Below are 23,710 nucleotides of genomic sequence, written 5' to 3' on the forward strand. Positions count from 1 at the left end.
CATTAGTCGTATAAAAATTTTCATAATTTGTTTGTCAAATTAAAACTGATTGTTCGTAAACGTATGTAACTACGACAACAAGACAACAAAGAACAATGTTCATAAATAGATATTGAATATTCATAACATGTTTACCAAAGAAACCGAGACAGTATGCATAGAACTTCACAAGGAATTCAAGGAAAAGACATCAATTCAACTAAAAATGCAACAAAAACCAAGCAAAGTATGGATAAAATACATATTTGGATCCATGTGATTGATGGAACACGAACAAACTTCAATTTACACAAGACACCGATGATTGTGGAAGAAACTGAAACGAATAATGAAAATCCAGTGACGAAATTGATGACCAAGAGTATAAAAATGAAATTGAAGGTAGAAGAAGGAAGTACATGTCAACCATAAAGGAGAAGATATAAATTGTGTTTTTGAGAAGCCTTTTTGGTTAATAGAGACCTAATTTTAGGTTCAAAGTATAATAATATCTCTATGTAGGTGAAATTATTAAAATAGAAAAAGTCAACCCGAATCATTAATTAAACTTCATTCCAGAAATAAGACTTGTAGAATAAAAATACTCGTATTTAATAGAGATACTTAAATTTAATACGCATACTTACACTTATCTATTTTTATATCCTGATTGAAATCTTATCATTTTTTTTGGTGAAGATTCAAATCTTATCATCGGTCAAGAGTTAAAAACTTAACGTTACTATGAGATTAGTGCCCCTCTCTCTCTCTTTTCTTCGTTTGGCGCGTGACTCTCAGTCACCCGTCTTCCTCTTCCCTTGGACAGTTGGACTTTATCTCATATGGGACGGAATCTCTCAGAGAACTAAGGAGGAGGAGCGAGTGAACACCAAAATCAGAACAAATTCAGTTTCAGTAATAACTGAAGCGGGGTCGATTATACTTTTACGCGGTAGAGAATTTTGGGAGGTTGCAGTTTGTTTTGATTTACTTGTTTCTTCCACCGACATTCTTGAATTTGTATCATTCCGTCAATCCAAGATTCGGTTTCAAACCCTAATCTCTCTCGATGATGATGCAAACTGAGCTATTTGCGCCCAAGTCATTGCAGCTCTGGAAAACGGTGTTGGATTGGCTTGCTTTTCTTGTCCAGATCTTCCTGCAGATTGTCAGGGGCACTCCGTCTCTCTCACAGGTCTTCTCCTTCATCGGATTCAACCAGGCGTCTTTACTCTCTTCCTCTTCGCAGGCGTTTAAGCCTCTTCCTGTCGTCGAAATCCCCCTTCACTCACCGCCGACGAGTGTTGCCATAGACTTTGCTGATGTTGAAGCTGCCGAAAGTGTTGCCGATGAGGCCGCAGCTTGTGAAGCCGATGCTCCGTTGAAGAAACTTACTGTATGTATCAAATTATACTGCTCGTGGTTTACTTTTACCTTCTTCGTCTCTTTTCCTAGTCTGAATCTCGTAGCTGATTTGCTCAGTTTGAATCTCGTAGCTGTTTATGTAGGATCTCAGATAAACATGATGTGGGAGTATAGGAACATACTGTATTAGGGTTAGAGATGTGCTAAATCAGTGGAGAAACTGCCACCTAATTGACAATGCTGATTGGTACTGAACAGGTTGTTCTTGACCTGGATGAAACTCTGGTGTGTGCCTATGAGAAATCAAGTTTACCTCCTGCTGTTCTTACTCAGGCAATACATGCTGGATTGAACTGGTTTGAGCTAGAATGTGTATCTTCTGACAAGGTCTGTTTCTACTCCACTGCCCAGGTCTTGTTACATCCATAACATATTCCTGCTAGAAGCTTGACCTTGTACTTCTCAAAACTTCAGGAATTTGAAGGGAAACCCAGAGTCAGTTATGTTACTGTTTTTGAGCGTCCAGGATTGCACGAGTTCTTAGAAAAGCTTAGCGAATTCGCTGATCTTGTGCTCTTCACAGCTGGTCTTGAAGGTCTGAAATCTTATTGACCTGTTTATGCTGCATCTTTTATGTTCAATTGCTCACATATTTGGTGTTGATATTTTCTTTAGGTTATGCTAGACCTCTTGTTGATAAAATTGACAAGCTAAACCGGATCGGTCAACGTTTATACCGGCCTTCAACAACTCGGACGTAAGTATTGTGTAGAATCTACCTCCAGTAGATTTCATTTACTCTTATTCTACAGTTTGAGCACCTCCTGCATATGAATTGTAATGTTTTATGCTCTTTTGAGAACATTCTTCTTGATGGTGACATAGTTTCAATCTTGCAGAGAATTCAGAGATCATGTGAAAGACTTATCGCGGTTGTCAAAAGATCTAAGTCGGATAGTGATTGTTGATAACAACCCATTCTGCTTCTCATTGCAGCCAGTTAATGGTATTCCGTGTGTCCCATTTTCTGCAGAACAACCCTATGACGATCAGGTAGCATTGAACTTCAGATTATTTGAACTAAAGACTGGATTGTTTTTTAATCCATGATTTCTTTGTGTTCAGCTTTTGGAAGTAGTTCTTCCACTTCTGAAGCATCTATCTCAGGAGAGAGACGTGAGAGCTGTACTGTATGAGAGGTTTCAGATGCCAGAATGGTTTGATAAGCATGGAATTCCAGCTTCATCTTTGCCATTGTAGTCAAGGATAGGCTCTTAGTTCTCATAAGCTCTGCAAAATTCTTTATATTTGTATGTATATTAGCAAGCCCAAGTCCATCAAAGGGATTGTTTGGAGCGTGGGAAAGGGGATCTATTCAGTTTTCAATAAAAAGTTTGAGTTATTTTTTGAATTAGCTTAGATGGATGCTCTGTGAATTGAGGCAGTGGTAGAGTTTGATATAGCAGTAGAGGTAGTTGTTCGATCTAATGCTTTTTTGAAAAGCTAATGGGATTAATACTGAAAAAAGTAGCACTTGAAATGCTACTCGTATGAAAAATCTACTTCAACCGTTACTTTTCAAATACTATTACTTTTTTCTGAAACGCTAAACGCTACATCAGACGTATTCTTTGTGCTTTATCAAACATGCTCTGAGTGATAACTAATACTCAAATGAAATTGGATTTTACACATACTATTAAGGAGAACTCTTTTAACGGAAGTATGACATGCATTCAAAAGTAAAAAAGAAAAAACATTAAAGTCAGGATATTTAACTCTAAAATAGTTTAAAATATCAATTTGTCTGCCATCAAAGCACATGATAAACATGCCTACTTAAGAAACTAAATCCTAAATAAAGAATTTATTAACCCATCTTAACAAAATAATAAAATCTTATATAAGCATATCTTTCTATCATTAAACCTTAACTTATGTCCTAAAATATGTAAGTGCACAATTTTAATTGAACTAAAACATTAGTATATGTGGTCAATATAAGTTGATCATTTTGAGTAATAATGGCATTATAGTTTATAAGTAGGTATTTTGAAAGGAAAAGAATGATGTTTGACTATTTTATATTATAATAATAATATTCTACAAAAAAATGTTCTACTTTTCAACAAAAAATAAAGTATCATAATCATGTATTTCAAACAAAGTCATTATAGTTAAGAAGTCGTGTCAAACTAGACCTTACTCTTCTACTCAATTTTTCCCCCGTAAGCTTTGTATGTGTTCTCTAATTACATTTCACATTTTGAGCAAAAAATAGTCATGAAAATATTCAAATCGGATATGAGATGTGGTTAAAGAATGTTAGGGCCAATAAAAATAAGAGTAAAGATCCCACTAAATGGGATTTAGCATAATTATACAAGTAGCTTAAAATCGAAGCCCACAAAAAATTGCCCGTACGAAAGGCCCACTTAAACTATAAAATTTTAGGCCTCTTTTCTAGTTTACTAGGTAAGGCACGGGCGCTAACGCTCGTGAGTTTTTCGGTAATGATATGATAGTAATTTCTTTGAAAAACGGGAGATAAAAGCAGATGATTAAGTAGATGGATGGTTTTATAGTTTCATAATAATACATTTGTATATATGATAATATTTACATTTAGTAGGATGTGACATTTTGAAGGAATTTGTGGATACATGAGACATATATATGTGCGGTAATTTGGTTGACTTATGCGGTACTTGTTCTTTTCTTCTTGGAAGTTGTGATTGATGTGCATGTGCTTCGCGTTGCTTTCAAAGTAAGGTGGATCTTTAGGGTCGTGAACCTGCATCAAAAGAGGAGTTCTTTTTGCTAATAACGTGGTAGATTTATCATTTACGTTAGCAGGAAGCTTATTTATGGTACGGTAATCATAATGTTAGGAGTGTATCGTAGGAGTGTACGGATGGGTCAACTATCCTTGTTGCTAAAAATGGCTAATATTTCCTAAGGTTTCTACATGAGCATGTGCTCAAAACAAACATATCAATCAAGTTGTGTACACTCAAATGGATCATACCGTAGTAAAATGACATACAGAATCTACCGAAAACATACAAGAAACAACATATTACAGTGAAAAATAAAAAGAAGTGGGGATAACAGAAAAACATACCTCAAAAGTGCCAGAAAGGCGCCATTTGAATTGAGTTGTATTCAACTGAGGTACAAATGGAAGAACATGGACTTTTGGCATGCACTTTGCAATCAACCTGCACAAACAATATGTAGAGCTAAGAAATAAAAAGCAAGTGAACAACAATTGACATGAAACCAAACATAGTAATAAATATACAACTATATATGCTATTTAAACTGACAATGCAGAATTGGGAGCACCCGCGAATATTCAGCTATTTTTTGTTTTGTTTTGTTTGATTGTTTTATTCAATGGTGTTATGTGTTATCCTGTGTAGCGTAAGTGTATACAAGAAAATTATATTTCTATATTTCTAAAATCAAGAAGGATAGTCATTACATAGAGTCGCTACAGGAAGCGTTTGCAAACATTTAATTACAAAGTTACAAACATAATAGCTTGTTCGGATTTGCTAGAGATCTTTATGACTTGTTATATAAGATTCTGACATTAAGTAGTTTCTATTAGAGCAAGGGGTAAAATTATAATCTAGAACAGGAAAATGTGTTATTAACTTAGTATCACAATTAATTTACAAAATTTGGTATTGATTGATTCGCCAAAAACAACAATTGTTAAAAAGAACAAATTTAACATGTTAAAATCCTAGTTAGCATGCTTTTTTTAACTTGCCATTGTAATTGTATGATCATCTTAACTGAATTTGCCACGTTTTATAGTGCTTCGCAACTGCTAGTTGAAATATTTTCTATTCTATTACATGATTAAAGAAAAAGTAAGTACCTGGTAGAACTCATCTTCGTTGTCAGTAAGCATAGCATGGCTCTCAAGAGCTGCTAAGGAGTCTTTGAGAGATGGTAAAAATAGTCAAGTAAGTGCTCAGTTGGCTATGCTTATAGCTAACTGAGCACTTACTTGACTATTTTCACCTTCCAATAACTCAAGTCTTTCCTTCATCTGCACAAACTCCAATCCGTTAGAACTATTTTCAGCTTCAATACATTCGTATTCTTTAGTAAGCTCAGCAAGCTTCTCTTTGAGCAACGCTTCACGAACAGAAGAGGTTTGTACCTCAATAAAGAAAGTTCCAGCAACAGTCTCACATAACTTAGCTTCAGCTTTATTCTTTTCCACCATTTCTGCAGTATTTTCTTGAGTAAGAGCTTTTGCCACCAAACAAGAGTTGTCATCTGGTATTTTCATAATCTTTTCCCTGAGATTATTCACTTCACCAGCAAGTAAATCCTCTTTCTGATTTCCATGTGACTTTCAATATCAATTCTTCATGACTTTGAAGAAGCTTTGGCATATCCTTAAGTAAAGAAGACAGTTGATTATTCCCATTCCTAAATTTCAGCTGGAGAGTGTTAATCAAAACCTTCAAATCAGTCACCTCCTCTTTCAGATTTTCATGCAGTGTCTCAAGAACTGATTTTTCAGCACGAATCTTCTGATTCTCATCCCATGATTTGCAGAGACCGTTTCTTATATCATCGAGTTTGATCAGTATGCAGTGTAGAATAATCTGATCATCCAGTAAATTACATTCATATGCAATTTCCAGATCAATATCTAGTTAACTGAAACATCCCCATCCTCAATATCTTAGTTAGACAAATAATTCTCTTCATCTTGTTGCTCAATGTTCTCATATTCCAAGTCTAAAAGAAGCTTCTTAGAAAGCTTTGATGACTCTAACAACTTGTCAAACTTGCTAATCGAAGATGAGTTCGTTGCTTGTAAATCCTGCATAATATTCCTCATGATAAACACCTCGAGCTCTATATCAATAGCTTTATCCAGTTCTTCTTCTCGATGTTCTTCCAGATTCTTTTATTGCATCCTCAAAGCCTCAAGCTCATCATTTTCTTCAAAAAGAGAGTTATCCAAACACGTGTTTCTTGTTGTGAGGCTCTCTAATTGAGAATTAAAATTCTCTTTCTCATCAATCGTAGAGACTTCTCTTTCATGACCAGCTGATAGGATTTTTCCAATGCGTTGACCTTTCCTCTAGTATTTCCAATTCAACACTTAATTCAGAATGACAATGATCCAAAACATCTCTCTTTTCTAAGCTTCTCCATCATGGTCAACTTCACACAAAGAGCAGTTATCTCATCTTGCATACTCTTCATTGAGCGTCTCAAGTGTAGAACTTGCAAACCGGCAGCTGAGATGCAGATACCCAGAGACATGATGCTAAACCAAGCAACTCTTGAATTTGTCTTTTCGCTCACTTCTCTCATCTCTTCTTCCCGCAAAACACAGTTCAGAAACAAATGTTGTCAAGTTACAACTCTAACAGCTAGAAAGGAACCATATGTTAGACAAGAGGCCATATAAAGCGGTGCACACAACATAGATGTAACCATATAAGTTCAACATGAGGAAGAAGATGAATACCCGTGCTTTAAGTAAAGCAAGTTGTGGTGGATGGATTCTACAACACCTTCAAGTTTCCTGAGTTCAAGCTCAATTCTCTACGCAAATATGGTAAAATTAATGTCAGGTGATGATTAAGTAAATGCACGAAAAATGGTTTTGATGGAGAAGAAGTAAACCTCAATGTTCTCTTTCTTTGCAACTGATTCCCAATCCTTGGCATTACCACCAATTTTCCAGTCAAGGTTGAGAGAAGTCCCCTCATGGTCATCCACCCAAAAGCAAACAAGGTAGTTACCGATCTCACTGGTTGTGAACACAAACTGACCATAAGTCACATTCTCCTTGTGTTACAGAGTGTTTCCGTAAGGCGAAGTGACCTAATTACAACAAAGGACAACAAACAATGATCAGGAAGTCGAACTAAATTTGAGGGGCGATCAATAAATTAACCTAATGAAACCCTAGAAACGGAGAAGTGTATCACATTTTGTTTATGTTGACTAATTCAACGTAATCCAACACAAAATGAAGTCGCAATTGATCGATTGATCGTGTTAGTACAAGCACCGAGAGCCTAATTCAACAATTAGAGCTCAAAATCCTCGAAACAATCGAGAATTGCACTCATTAAGCTCAACTGGCAATCAAAATTCAATTTTGAATAATAAAAAAGTTCAAATAATTCGGCAACCAGAATCCAATTGACAATAGAAAAGGAGAAAATTTAAAATGCAACCCAGAACAGGGAAGGAGAAGATGAATCATAGAGTAACCTTGGCGGACACAGTGATATTGGGATCAACTGGTCGTTCATGTTCCTTGACGACAACATAATCAGCCAAAACGACGACGTTGTTCCGACTTCTTCCTCAGCGAAGACGATGACAGGATGTGCACCGTTCGTCCCGGATTCAGCTCCTTACTCGATCGCTTCACCCACGTCGCCATAAGTCCGTCGTTCTCTATCATCGTCAACGACGCTTCTCAGGAGCCTGTGATGGAGTTTGCGCCCTTCATACTGAGAATTTCCGGCGGTCGCTATTTCGTCCACTCTGTTGGCCGCCATCGCCGAAAAATGCTAGACGACAATCCCACTGTAGAGTCAATATTCAAAATCCAGCTTCACAACAATGCCACCGAAGAAGATGAAACTGCCACGTCGCTTAGGATGAGTTCCAGCTATTTCTCTGTACCTGAACAATGTTATAAATTGAGCACGCGCAAAGATAAGTATAGAAGTTAGACAAGTGGCAAAAGGTGAAATGAGTAGTACAAGGCTAGAATCAGTGGCACCAACAACACATGTCATTATTTTAAAACCAAAAGTACTAAATGAGTAAATGATACTATTTTTTATCAACAACTTATATTGCAACTTAGGCAACCTGCTTCTTGAAATTGAATAGGACATGTTTTAAGTATTTAGCCACTAAACGGATGAAATCACATAGTTTTGAGCTATTAAAAATTGTGAGGCAAGTGATAACCATTCAGAAGGCTGGCTGAAAGTATATAACGACCAACGAAACTAATGCAGCAAAATCATGAATACATACCTTAAGAGGAGGAAAGTGTGAAGGCTCAGCTGGATTAGCCAAATCCCAAATGCAGATTTCACCATCATCATCCCCAGAAGCAAGCATATGTAGAGTGAAGGAATTAAACTCCAAACCGCGAACCTAAAGTCCAAAGACAAGTACAAGAATAGCATGGGTTAATGAATAGTGGAAATGGGTAAACAAAACAACTCAGAAGTTTAGGGAGATAATATCTCACATGCCATTATGCCTGGCCAGCTGTGCCACAAGAGGATCAGCACTTGATTCTGGCCTGAGAAACCAAACAGAATCTAAGCAAGATTTATGCCCATATTGCAAATAAATTTTAACAACCATATGCTCTATGCAAACTAATCTCTAGAGGAAGTATGCATAATAGTTTCACTCTACTTAAAACCAAAATTCAAGACAAGACTCCGCGTGACATATTGACACCAAGGTGACATCAGCTTCTACCGGATCAAAGCACAATATTAACAAATTTTCAAGAGCATGGCAATATCAATAGACTGAGACTTGAGAAAATAAAACTCTCCCACCGTGTACAAGCATAGCCTCAACTGCAAGCAATGAATTCCTTTTCTAACAGGAATTTGACAGTTTACAAATGGCCAGCAAATTTCATATAGCTCCTACTCTACACCATGCGGAGATGGTTGGGAGTAAATTTCTGGAAGATCATGGATAAGGTATCATTTCCACTGATGGATAAGGGGATCCAATCATCAGACAAATCCTCCTAGATCGGATAATCTAGATGAAATCAGTGCCGCCATTTCGATAAATATTGTGTCACTGAATCGATGAAGAGTGATTCCTTGAAATCGTAACAGAATACTCAACATTGCATTTCGAACATAACCTAAATATATCAATTCAAAACACGAAACTGAGAGTCGAAAATTGGGGAGAAAAGAGTACCCTATTATTACATTGGGGTTCGAGATCCCAATTTTTCCATCGATCAGACCACCAGCGATGAGACCCAATTCCTCCGAGTTTGATCCGTTTTTACCCCACGACAAGCGATTAAACCGCTCAGAACTCGTACTCTGGCCAAGAAGAGGGAGTTCCTGGTCGTCGGGCTGGAAATCAAGATTGAAGATCTCGATGTGCGCCGATGTACTGAATGACAGATCCACGGCTCCGGCCATCGTCCCCGCCGCCAAGTATGGCGCGTCCAATGACAGCGCCACTGAAGCCAGTCTATTGACGCTCTTAATGCACGCCATGATTCGTGGTTGCTTCTACCCGAGCAGATCTGAACAGAATTGATCTGGCAAGGGTTTGCGAATTCAAATAAATACCAATTCATAAATCGCAATTGGGTGTGATTCGAGAGAAGGAAAAGCTTGAAATAGATCAGAGAGGTCGAAAGGGGGTGAAGAGGAATGGTGCGACAGAAGTGCTTGGTTGTATTGTTTGATCTATTTGCTCCCAAATCGCATTACACAATGCGTTGCACATTAGCACACGACCCAAATGTATAAGAGATTTCAAGTCCAAATATAAGCCCAATATTCTAGCATTGTACTATTCATTTCATCTAATGCCACTTTTAAGTATAAGAGATTTTAAGAAAATAACCTCCAACCCAATATTAATTTGTTTATCCCCCACTCTTCAACGTGTATTCTTATTTTTTTCTTTCACCTCAATGGCTCATCTCTGCTCTCTCGAATTCACCGATCTTATACCTCTCCCTCTCTCCAATTATAGTGATCTTCTTCGTTCTCTATTGCTCGGGCGATTTTCCCGATGTTCTCCCTCGTGTGCGTCTTGTTCTCCTCCTCCTTCCAATGTTTGGGATTCTCATCCGCTCCCGAGCTATAACAATAAGTATTTCCGAGCTTTAGAGTCTCATCAAACATCACTATATATTTGTTTCCTCTTTCTTCCTCCATATTTTCATTGCACGATGTTCTTTTTGAACTTCGATTTTGTTATATTTGGATTATATTGCTTTGATTTACCATTTTAGAAACTATTAGGCAATTATTTATACGATTCGACGGGGTCGACTCGTTTCGTGCGAGGACTTAGATCGAACATGTTCATCAGGGTCGTCAATTTGGGTTTTTGTGTTTAAATTTTTTTGGGATAATATAACAAGTAATGATAATGACTAGTTAGACTGTAAGCCTGAATCGGGTTTGAATTCGATGCAAGGGCGGAGATCAACTCAACGACAAAGCTTGCCTATAATTCAACGCGATTTTAAAAGGTATACAAGCAAGCTATATATATTGCCAAGATACTCTTCCAAAACCCTAATGGGCTTGTGCCTTATTATAAATAATGGGCCGATCCTCTTAAGCAAAAGAGAAGCACATGCCCAAAATAGAAAATGCATAAAATAGAAACATGGTGACGCTAATTGAAAAAACGCTAATTAAAATATCTATCCATGTACCAGGTATGTTGAATCATATGTGTTAGTACAAGGACCAGTAAACTGATCCTTGGGTAGCGGAATAGATAAAGCAATTAACTTTAACAAGTACATGCACTGTTCCTTGAGAGAATTATCGTATTAAGCATTGTTCCTTGATAGAATTATCGTATTAAGCATGCACAAACAATGAGATTGTTTCTTAGAGAGGAAACCTTCAATAATCAATTAGTTGTCAAAATAAAACCTCTACCTCTAAGTCTCCCTAGTAGGGTTTCGAATCAACCATGTATTATTAATAGCGTTACACAAAGCAGTTTAGATCTCTATACAAGCACCTAAACTCAACTGTGGAACAACAAATAATACCTCCCAATCTAACAGGATATCCTAGCAACTCAACCTTACCCAAAGCTTAACCTTGCAACTTGTCTTCTTCAAAATGTTTCGTTCGTATGAATTCTCTATGGAAGCGCCACTTAGCCTAGGGTTACAAATGAACTATTTATAAACTGCTAAATAAGTAGTCTGACCATGATATTCTACCTTAAATGACTAATAAAAGAACCATCCATAATATAAGTAATATTATTTCCTAAGATACAATCTCCTAAAAATATATTCAAATGTTTATATGGAGATTCGCTTTTAAACTTGGGCGGCAAGTAATTTCTTTCCTTGTTTGTGTACCAGCTGGCGCGCTTCCCTCATAAGGAAAATTCCTTGGAGCGTTGTCCATGCACTATGCAACACTCTCTTTCCTCTGGTGGAGATACATGTGCTAGTCCATGACGCTAGACTTCAGTTGTTACTCAGCGCTTGCTTGATTCTTCTAGTCTTCTCTTAGCTCTATTCCATGGGTTATTTTTACCAAGATATATGTTTGAAGCCTTGATGTCCCTTTCACTAATTCCCTTGTTCCTTGTAAGCCGTAAGAGCGAAAGAAACTATTTTGTCAAGTGCAATGGATTTTGTTATCACAAAAACATTAAGGACCATCGTTAGAATTCACATTCCAACAATGTTCCCCTTTTGATGATGATAAATCCCATGTTAATAGAATAAATGATAGTCACATTCAATACATACACAAAAAGACAAGGGTCATCAAAATAAATAGGTCAGATTGGACATGTTTCCCGCTCAGATTATACAATGTGTAGGATCGTGGAAGGGGCTTATTCTAAAGAACTAAGAATTCAGTTCCTAAGAGCGGAATATAAACTACTTCTATTGAACACACTTTAATTCTGAAACACAAATACACTTTTTCTATTGATCGATCACAAGAATTACAACTTAAGATGAACACACAGTTCTAGACACGACACATGACTCTCTTTCTTAAGCTTGTACAATCTCTCTCTCAATGAAAACTTCTAATCGATAATCTCTCAAGAAAATTATTCTTCAATCCTTAAAGACTAAAACATATCAATGGCTAATAATTAATTTCCTAAACAAAAAATGATAAAATAATTGAGCTTACCATACAATGTATCTAACTATAATATCTATGAGAATAATGAAAGTTTCCTAAAGAGTTGCTTCTTTTAAAACATAGAACTGGCAAATGATTCTTTCTTTATTTGCACGCTCTGTCCGCTTCAGCGTATCGTTTGGTTCCCTTCACGCTAGTGTTCTACAGAACCTTGTATTCTGCTTGTCGGTCCCCTTAAGCTCTTCTAGCATGTTCCAAGCTCCTTAATTCCTTTTCTTTATTCCAAGATATTCCACCTACTTTGTCTTTAACATGATTCCAATAAAAGCTCCAGTATAATCATGCAATGTCTCACTCAAGGTAGATGTTAAATGCAATAAGTATTTTTAGCATTAAAACTGAGGAGATGAGGGATATGAACTGAGTTACTAGTTCCTATAACCCAATAATTTCCCCCTTTTAAATGATAACAAACTAAGAATCCTAGCATATTATGATTAAGCTATATATCAAAGGGACTAAGTATAAAACAATGATAGTTCCCCCTTAGACAATGAATAAGTGCCCCATAAATTTTCCTTTAGCTAACTCCTAGTTTAGTTTTCCCTCAATAAAACAATCTGATATGCCTAATTAATTTCCCCTTTTGACATCATTGAAAAAATGCATGTTAAGTATTAAACAAGGGAACTAAGAATGAGCTACTAAACCTGTCTTTCTGGAGGAATGGTAAGTGATACTCAAAGAAATTATCAAGTAGAGAACCCAACAAAAGCGCAAAGCAGGAATCAAATAGCACCAAAGCATACTTATATATATTTATGAAAAACACACACCTCACAAAAACAGATAACAAAAAGGCAGATTAATCCTATGAGTTCTAATGGACTGTGTGCAAGGTAATTGATATCAAGTGGCGTTCTCCTGAGCTTTATCTTCTTCCTATGGGGCTATATAGTCCTTTGGAGGGGGTCCAACGACTAATATGCGAAGATCGCCCAGATTTTCCCGGACCATGGTGGAGAACCTCTTAAGCTGCTCAGATATTTGCTGCAACATATGAAACACCTTGATGTTCACATCGGTCTGTTGGATAAGGGCATGTGTAAGATCACTGACCTAAGGAATCTGCTACCAATCCTCTTTTACGGGCTGGAGGTGGGTCGCCCATGCTCGAATACTTTCGAAGACGTCGTATACCCGCTACAGAGATGATGCTCTCTCATGGGTCTTGTTAGTAAGGCGGTATATCCCCAGCTCAACCGTAATTCGTTTGAAGAGGCGGGGATATGTAAAGGAATGTTTTTGTGTTGACAGGCTATGATCATGTGAAGTAGAATGATCTTTGGAGTGTCAATCATCTCGCCCTCCATGGCCTACTTCATCAAACATGCATCGTCGATATTAATTGTATCGTGCTTCTCTTGTCACGGTATAAAATTGTGGGTGAGGATATAATGGAGGATCTTTTCTGGGAAGTTGAGCAAGTTGGTCTTGAGGTCAGAGATATTTTGCTTGCCGAACAAGAGCTGAAGAGTTGTCACCCTTTCCTGAAGGCCAATTCATCTTGGGCAGTGTAGAGTAGGCCTGGCCAGTAGGGAACCCGAGGACCTTTTCCACGAGCTTGACGTTGATTGTAAAGGGCTTATCACCCCAAGGCAGGAGAGCGACTGAATAGGTCTGCCCGGGGACAAGGGACATGGGATTGAGGTTGGAGTAGAACTTCCGTACCTCGTAAGTGTCGACAATGAAAGGCTTCGTCTCTAGCTCGAGCCAGTGAGTGCGCTCCAGAGTCGCAACAGTGGAGGTGACATCAAACTTCTTGAGATCAAGGGTTTCCCAAAAACCGGCATCTAAGATGATCAACTCAATGATCAAGTGCGTATGGAAGTTTTTGGTGGTTGGCGAAAGCGAGATATCAAGGGGTAGAGAGGCCTTAGAGCCGCCAGCGGGAGGGATCGAAATTATGTCCTGAGAAGAGGACGGGAGGAGGTGGAAGCACCTTTGGCCTTTTTTGCCACAGAGGGAGGGGCTTTGGAAGGGCCTTCATCTATTGGCCGTTGGCGTGATTGGCAAGATCGCTGAAGAATAGAGAGGGCTTGGAGACTTATGTTCTTCACTGACCACCGGGTTAGTATTGGTGGCTGATTCCTTGATCTCGGCGTTGATGAATGGTTCGTTTTTCAGGGCCTTGGTGAAAATATCAGCTATTTGATCCTCGGTACTGGCAGTGAGTGAGCTCAATGTTCTTCTTCTCCACATGATCATGGAGAAAGTGATGACGAACGTTAATGTGCTTTGTCCGCGAGTGATGCACAAAGTTCTTGGAAATATTGATTGTATTTGTATTGTCACATATTATCTCAAGGGAGCCCATTGTGATTCTAAAATCTGAGAGTTGCTTCTTAAGCCATAATAATTGTGTGCAACACGGTGCATCGGCTATGTATTCAACTTCAATGGTTGAAAGGGAGATGGAGTTTTGCTTTTTAATTTGGATCCCCAAGATACGAGGCATGGGTCTAAGAATTGAGCCATTCCAGAGGTGCTCTTTCAATCAACTAAATAACCTTCATAATGAGCATTTGTATATCCAACAAGAGTAAAATCACAATTTTTAGGATACCATAGACAAGTTGTCAGTTCCCTTCAAGTAGTGAAAGACTCGCTTGATGTTGTCGACATGTGACTCTCTTGGATCGGATTGAAATCGGGCACAGAGGCTTACATCAAAGACAATATCTGGTCTGAAGACAGTCAAATATATAAGGGAACCCACCATGCCTCTGTAGGTAGTTTTGTTGGTCATAGGGCCACTTAGATCAGCGTCTGACTTAGTCATTATAGAGACGAGAGTGTGCAGTGGCTTACAAGTGTCCATACCATACTTCTTGAGGATCTCTCTTAGGTATTCTGTTTATGAATCTGTATGCCTTCATCCGTTTGCATAACTTGCAGGCCAAGAAAGAAGTTCAGTTCCCCTATCATGCTCATGTTCAACTTGCTACTCGTGACATTCTTGAATTTCTCCACTAGCAACATGTTAGTGGCTCAAAAAATAATGTCATCCACATATACCTGAACAACTAGGATATTGTTGTCAAGTTCCTGAATGAATAGTGTCTTGTCTATTTTCCCCCTTCAATAATTATTGGCTAGTAGGTAGTCCGGGAGACAAGCATACCAAGCTGTGGGAGCTTGGTTCAGGCCATACAGAGCTTTATCAAGGAAATATACATGATCTGGGTGTTTATCATCGTCAAAGCCAGGGGGTTGTTTGACGTACACCTCCTCATTTAGATTACCATTGAGAAATGCAGACTTGACGTTCATCTAAAACAACTTGAATCCTTTGTGAGAGGCAGCAATGGAATGTCCTCAAGACGAGCGACTGGAGCATAGGTCTCATCATAATCAATCCCTTCTTACTGGTTATAACCTTGAGTGACTAATCTTGCTTTGTTCCTTACCACATCACCTGAATCATCTAGCTTGTTTCTGAATACCTATCTAGTTCAAATGATGGTTCGATCAGAAGACTTGAGAACTAGCCGCCACACCTTGTTTACATCGAATTCATGAAGCTCTTCTTGCATTGCAGCAACCGAATCAGAATCAATAATGGCCTCTTTGATGTTCTTGGGTTCTATGAGGGAAACAAAGGCGTTGAAGGCACACAGATTGGTCATAGAGGAGCGGGTTTGAACACCAGAGTCTAAGGGGGTGAGAATATTTGTAGGAGGATATGAACTTCTTTGTTGAAAAACATGAGTTGAAGAAGTAGTTTTAGGTTAAGATATATTTGTAAGGTAATGGTCAGTCCCTTCTAGTTCATCAGTCTGGTTATCAGTGTCAGTGGACAAGGGCACTGAGGGAGTGAAGGCAGGAGCGAGAGGGTTTAGGCTAGAGGGGCTTGGTTCCCTTGCGATTTCTTGAGCAACTATTTCAAGAAAGGGATGCTGAGAGAGGGCGTTTGAGGAGGATAGAGACTTTTCATCAAACACCACATGTATACTTTCTTCAAAAGTTCTTGTTCTCTGATTGAAAACCTTAGATCCCTTACTCGAGGGAACACAACCAAGTAAGATGGCCTTATCACTCCTTGCATCAGATTTTCCAAGGCTGTCTTTCCCGTTGTTAAGCACAAAGCACTTGTAGCCAAAAACTACGAGATAAAATATGCTTGGAGGGTGAAATATAATCAGCTCGTAAGGGATCTTTTCTAGGATGGGTCTAAGCATATCCCTATTGATGATGTAACAAGAGGTATTAACTACTTCAGCCCAGAAAGTAGATTACAAGCCACTTGAGATAATCATAGTTCGGGCCATTTCCACTAACATTTGATTCTTTCTTTCTACAACGCCGTTCTGTTGAGGGGTTCTAGATGCTTAGAAATTATGACTTATATAAATTTCTCTGCAGTAGCTTACATGTCTCCATTTTTGAACTCACCTCCATGGTCCGATCGTATAACTCGAACAAATAGAGACATAGAGGTTTCAAGAATAGGAAGTAGCTCAGAAAAGCGAGAGAAGACCTGATCTTTTGAGCGTAGAAATAAAGTTCAAGTGAAGCGTGAGAAGTCCTCAACAATCAAAAACATGTAGCGAGCTCCACTAGAGCTTTGAACTCGCATCGGCCCACATAGATCCATATGAAGCAACTCCAAGGGATTCTTAGAAATGACATCGCTTTTAGCTTTGAAGGAGCTTCGAACTTGTTTCCCTTGCACACAATTATCACAGTGTGACATATTCTCGGGCTTGATAAGAGGGAGACCAAGAGCTAGTTCTTTTGAGCAAAGCTTGTGAAGCAGATGTAGACTCGCATGGCCAAGCCTCTGAGGCCATAGAGATGAGTGATCTTCAATGGAAGCAAGACACAGACGGCTATTGGGAATGTAGCTTGAGTGAAAAAGGTATGTGATATTGAGTCGCTTTTCCTTCAGGATGATATTGTTGACTGAGTTCCTAAAAAGTTATCTAGTGGTAGTGAAAGTGACTTCATTAGAGCCTTCATCACAAAGCTGCGCGACGCTCAGCAAGTTGAAGCGCAAGCTATCAACCAAATTTATGATTTGAACTTTGATTTTATCATTCAATTGGACTTTTCCTTATCACTTGATTCCACCATCCTTCTTATTGTCAAATGAGATATTGCCACATTCAGTCACTTGAAATGGGAGAAGATTATCTTTGTAGCCAGTCATATGACAGGAATAGCCACTATCAATATACCATTTGTCCTTGTTGCTCACTTCACCCTACAATAGTAAGATGAAGCTTTTGGAACCCATCGAAGCTCAACTTTTCTGGGTTTATTATTCTTTAGAATTTCTTGACTTTGGGAATAAGAAGCACATTTAAAGGCACTTGCAGAAGAATCAAGCTCGTGATGAGAAGTACTTTTCAAGTCATTTACTACATGTTGCTTTTTGTTAGGTGACCCATAGGGCTTGTTTCTTTCTACAATCATGTATTGTATGTCCATTGTTTCCACAATATCTACACCAAGAGTTATAATGAACATATCCATCTTTTCACTTTCCAGGATAAAAGGGCCTATTATTTTCACGTCTAGAGTTGTGTTCTTAACAGGTTTACCTTGGGCTTGATTAACATACATGGTGTGAGCATTTTCTCCTCTAAACCAAATTTTACTCACTTCAGAGGGTTGTTCTAAGACCTTAATCTTTTGCCTAAGTATTCATTTTTACCCCTACATGCATGAAGATCCTTATCTAGGGTCTCATCTTTCTCAGGTAACTCCCCAGCTAGTTTTTCTTGAGTGGTAGAACAATCAGATGAATCATTTTCAGAATCATAGCCTAGTCCAGGTCTAGCACGAACAAACACCGTTTGATAACCGTTTTTTCTTTAATAGAATCAGTTAGAGTTGCAAGCTTGTTCAAAATAAGTTGAATATCACTTTCTATATTGCTAGATACAACCTTAGGTGATCCCCCTTGATGTTGCTTTCCTTTGCAACCCTCGCAAGACTTAAGTTACTAAGCTCAGTTCCCTAACTTGATTAAGGGCCCTTTCCTTTTCAGCGAATCTACTGGATAAGTCTAAGCTTTCATTACGAAGTTCCTGAACTTCATCCTTATATTCAATAGCTTGTTTTTCAAGAGTTTCGTTATCGTCAAGTAGGCCTTTAATCATCTTCACAAGTTCATCTTTACCTAGAATGTTGAGGCGATTAACGAAATTACTAGTTAGATGTATCTCAAAAGTCGCTTCCTCTGAATTAGCCATGAGACATACGCCTTGAAAGCCTTCATGTATATCAGCTTCATCATCATCTTCTCCCCACACCGAGAAGAGGGACTTTTGTTTAGCAGGTTCCACCTTTGCCTTAGTGCAAGTCTTCGCAAGGTGGCCCTTCTCTTGAAAGTTGTAGCAGGTATATTCCTTGAGGCCCCTATTTGAGGTGGAAGTGGATCGTGAGGTTTTGTTCTTGAAAAATTTCTTCACCATTTTTTCCATTAGGGCGATCTCCAAGTCGTCATCATCATCAGCCTCTTTGTTTTCCATCTTCTCTAGGACTCTAGTGAGCTTTAAGACAATCCCTCTTGATTCCTTGATCACGTTGTTTCATTGGTTATCAGTTGCGTCTTAATCGAAGAATTTTCCAAAGATGTCCATCACTAGAAGGGACTTGCTTTCTTTTGACATAAGGGCTATCCTTCTTGTCAACTCACACTTGTCACTCATTCCATAGATCACTGCCATAGATTGTTCCCATTGAGGGATGGTGACTCTGGTAGCGCATAGTTTATCCACTAAGATAGTGAATCTGGATTGACAGGCGGACACACTTTCACTAGGAAGCATCTTGAAGGAATGGAACTCCCTTTGTAGGTTGAACTTTTGGTTGTTCTTTGTGACGTCACTTCCTCTGTGGATGGAAATGATAGCCTCCCACATTTCTTTGGCAGTGGGGATGCTAATGACTTTGTCGATGTTAGTTCGCATGAATCCGATGCATATAAGCTGGTGAGCTTTGGCGTTTTTCTCCATCTTGAAATAGTGCTTATGTTGCTAATATTTTCTATCCATTATGGTTACTGGGATCTCCTCATCATCGAGTTCGATGATCTTCTATCACCGGTAGTCTTATGTAGGTCGGGTGAACTCCCAAGCACCAATCGAGCTCTCCTTCTTGAAGTTTGTGCGGGTTTGTTGATGATACGACAAGTGTGAATTTGCCGTTCTTGGTAATTGCTTCAGAAATGAATCCTGCTCTGATACCAATTGTAGGATTGTGGAAGGGCCTTAATCTAAGGAAGTGAGAATTCAGTTCCTAAGACCGGAAAATAAACTACTTCTATTGAACACACATTAATTCTGAAACACAAATACTCTTTTTCTATTAATCGATCACAGAATTACAACTTAAGATGAACACACAATTCTATACTCGACACACGACTCTCTTTCTTAAGCTTGTAGAATCTCTCTCTCAATGAAAACTTCTAATCGATAATCTCTTAATAAAATGATAGGTTGCGTTTAGTACAACGTAGCAAGTGGTCGTTAGCATCAATTACGGGTTATTTGGCATGAGTATGGCGCGTATTACCGTGATTCGGACAGAGCAAAGTAAAGGTGCTAAACACAAGGATTACGGACATTCAAGAAGAATATTGCCAAGGGTACAAAGCCGGAGCCACGCACACAAGGACGCATAAGTGTTGGCGCGACCGCGCCCTGGCGCGTGCGACCGCGCCACTGGACACGAACCAAAGTTGGGAACTCGGCCCAGGCGCGACCGCGCCGACACACGCACAACCGCGGCCGTGTCGGGCCAAGACAGCTCCAAAACCCTATTTCACTTGGAACTTCACTTGGGATTTAGGATACTTTCAGATGGAGTTTTGGGATAGGTTTAATTAGGTTTAGCTTTTCTCATTAGGCTTAATAAATAGTGAGAGATTGTCTCCTCCCTAATCATCCATTATCTCATCTTTTATCCTTTCATGTTTTACGTAGTTTATTCGCAATGAGCCAGGAGTAGTCTCCTATACTTTGTTTGATTGGTGGAAGTCAATAGGTTAATTCAATGTAAGACTTCTATCCTTTGGTTCTAATAATATATCCTTGTTTGCTTTATCCTCTTGCGTATATTTCTGATTGAATTGAATTATCTATCTAGATTGATCACCTAGGTTGTTTAAGTCAATTTTATATAGTTACGCATGGCTTGTCCGAGTTGGAGAGTCTTGCCATTTAGTAGAAAAACAATTACCTGGACTATTTGTATTTGTAGTTGTGTGGAGGATAATGATGTGTTAGCATCCAAGTGGCACTGCACATTCCAATATATTCTTGAATTTAATGCTGCCTAGGAATTGACCTTTAATAGTTTCAGGATTATATTTAGAGGTAAGGACTAGTTAGAATAATTAGCTACATAGGAACAAGGATTAGGGAAACTAGAGGATATATACGCATTAGGAGAGAACCCGAATAGAAGAAGTCAATGATCATTTAATCAACTTGTTAGGTGGATACCAATTGTGCAAATTGTTTTCCCATATTAATCATAAATAAATCATTTGTTAGTTAGTTTCATCAATTCCCCCATTTGGTTACATTTTAGAGTTAATTGCATTCAATACCCCAAGAACTGATCTCATTTGATTCCATGTGGAATTCGACCCTTACTTACCGTTTTACTTTTATAGAGTAGTTAGTCAGGATAATTACTTTGACAGGGTCAAGCGACCCTTGTCAGAAAACTATTCTTCAATACTTAAAGGCTAAAATGTATAAATGGCTAATAACTAATTTCCTAAGCAAAATTGATAAAAAAATAATTGGGCTTATCTAAAATCTCAACCATACAATGAATGTGAACTATAATACCTATGAGAATCATAACCGTTTATTAAAGAGTTGCTTCTTTCCAAACATAGGAACTGGCGAATGATTCTTTCCTTATTTGCGTGTTTGGTCCCCTTTAGTGGCATCGTTTGGTTCCCTTCGCACTAGTGTTCTGTGAAACCTTGTATTCTGCTCGTCAGTCCCCTTAAGCGCTTCCAACGTGTTCCAAGCTCCTTAGTTCCTTTGCTTTATTCCAAGATATTCCAGCTACTTTTCCTTTAGCATGATTCCAATAAAAGCTCTATTATAATCATGCAATATCTCACTCAAAGTAGATGTTAAATGCAATAAGTGTTTGTTATTATTAAAACTGTGAAGACGAGGGATATGAACTGACTTACTAGTTCCTATAAGCCAACATAGTGCAATAATCGAATTCAGTATCTCACAGAGTGATCCCATCCTTACCAGTCTACATTTCCCCCTTTTGACAACATAAAAATAAACTCATATGGAACAGTTATAGAATGCAAGTCGTAATCATAAGCAAAGAAGAATATAGTATCAAGTAGAACCATTCAAGGAAGCAAAAACATAGTCTATTAATGATGAAGGGTATAAGAATCAAGCAAATAAAAGAAGGAATTTTTTTAAAAAAAACTGCGATCTAATTGCGCTGGAGTGAAAGGGAGTATTACTCAAGGTTGTGGATCAAGAAAGGAGGAGGCATTAGTGAGCACCTCAAGGACCAGAGTCATAGTCCATAGATTCAAGAGCGCTCAAGATCTGGACGTTCTGTACTGTATGAAGGCGCTACTCCGAGAGGTACGTAGAAACCTCAAGCATGGATGCCCAACACTTGAGCCAACTCATTAGGGCTCAACAAGAAGTTGGTCCCTTGAACTTCTGCCATTATCAAGAGGTTGCCACTCCTGGAATAGTTAAGGATGGAGTCAGTGCAGATGTTGCGGACGTGGTTGTCGTCAAGATGTAGCTTACTATGCCACACGTGGTCCCAGCGCTACACCTTTAGCGGATCTTCCACTTCACCATAACCATTAGCAGAAAGGAAGTCGGTAGGGATCAATAGCTTTGCGGTAAGCTTCTTCCCGGTGGTTGGTGCAAAGGTGGAGGCCTCAAGTTTGAACTTCTTCTAGGCCATATACCTTGTGCTTCTCTTGGCCTTGCCTTCACCCTCCTACATGATCTTCACACCATCGCTAATGCTCTCCTTAATCGCACTCGAAAGTTTGCACTTGTGGGAGACTGAGGCTGGGAGGTAGTGAAATGTTCCCTCAAGTTTGTACTCCTTTTGGAGATAGAACGTGGCGGCCTCTTCATCTCCATGTCCGCAAGACGTCTTGGAGGTGTCAGCGGTTGAGGGAACAATGGCCTTGGAGGCGGAGATTTTGGCTTTATCCTTTGATGTCACATCTTGTAGTGCTAGAGGTTGTTCCACCACCTCTGTGTCTTTGTTGAAGGACGTTGTGGCAGATAAGGAGGCGGCGAAAATGGCACTGGCCTCTTTGGCCACCTCCAGAATGGATGCATTAATAGGATTAACTGGAGGTTTGGTTGAAGAGGAAGACAGAACAACTTGTTGATCCTCGGTCATCTTTTGCATCACTTGAAGTTGCTCGTTGGAGAGCTTGGTGGATCTAGGCTAGTGTTGCGGGATGAGGCCATGTTTGAGATACGAGGAAGATGAGATCTTGAGAGTGTTTTAGGGTTTTTGAAATGCAGTGGGTGAGGCAGATTATAACGTGGGAAGAAAGGGAATTTTTGAGAGAAATTGATCTTTAAGATTAAGGAAAGTATGGAGGATTCCGGGTAGGAGGTAGAGAGATACTTATAGGAAAAGAAAACTCAACCTTCAACGGTAACAAAATCCAATCAAATATGAGCAAATAAATTCTTCTCACAAAATTATATCCCAAATAAATCGCCAACTATCACTTACCAAATCTATCAAATCGTCCAATAGAAATTATCACAACTCAAGCACAACGTGCATCGGCTATATTTCCTTGTTTCTAGCGAAAAGTGACCCGGGACACAGACGATGCATGCAAATTACATCTTTAATATGCAAATGGCCGTTACTCCCTCAACGACCCTCTTACATGGACCAAACTCACTACTCCCTAGATCATTTCACACTAGTACACACCTACATCCCTTCAGTGATCATAAATATTGATTGGGTGCACTTACGGACAAAGTTTTTAAATGTGCAACACAAGCAAGTAATATAAGACAATAGGTCCTAGAGTGTACTTCTTCATTCCAGAAACAAACTAGTGTTATTAGTGAGTGTCATCAACTTATATCAACAATATAAAAGTATCATCAATCATGTTTCATTCATTTAAAGTGTCACCAATATAAAATTTCTTCATCCTAAAAATACAATAATCTAATATAATATAAAAGTTGAGTTGGGGGTCCATTTATTACCTCCAATTAATCTACCCCTTATAATAAGAATGATACATTTTAACATTACTGTTTATGCCCTTTATTTTAATCCCATATTACCTTTAATTTTCTAAGATTGATGGAACCATTAAAATTACCCTTTATACCATATTTTAATTCAGCATTTATTTCAAATCCCTCTTTGCATTCATGGGTGGAGGTTACGTCAAA

The 23,710-nt window shown here is 38.6% G+C and overlaps 2 protein-coding genes across 2 annotated transcripts; one reads left to right on the plus strand and one right to left on the minus strand.

Annotated features, from left to right (window-relative positions):
* The first annotated feature begins 723 nt into the window (after positions 1–723).
* LOC141250887 (CTD nuclear envelope phosphatase 1-like) lies at positions 724–2,604 on the plus strand. The gene is made up of 7 exons (XM_073670144.1): positions 724–999; positions 1,229–1,375; positions 1,603–1,731; positions 1,819–1,939; positions 2,020–2,101; positions 2,244–2,397; positions 2,470–2,604. The coding sequence occupies exons 1-7, from the start codon at positions 724–726 to the stop codon at positions 2,602–2,604; spliced, it is 1,044 nt and encodes a 347-aa protein (XP_073526245.1).
* Positions 2,605–6,286: 3,682 nt separating this feature from the next.
* On the minus strand, positions 6,287–7,904 carry LOC141250888 (uncharacterized). The gene is given in 6 exon segments (XM_073670145.1): positions 6,287–6,463; positions 6,553–6,714; positions 6,862–6,933; positions 7,015–7,215; positions 7,612–7,702; positions 7,762–7,904. Coding segments are annotated over 6 exon segments (846 nt in total).
* Positions 7,905–23,710: the final 15,806 nt, after the last annotated feature.

Source organism: Phyllobates terribilis, unplaced genomic scaffold, assembly GCF_046119375.1.
Source record: "Phyllobates terribilis strain yellow unplaced genomic scaffold, ASM4611937v1 Scaffold_6318__1_contigs__length_45336, whole genome shotgun sequence".
NCBI lineage: Eukaryota > Metazoa > Chordata > Amphibia > Anura > Dendrobatidae > Phyllobates > Phyllobates terribilis.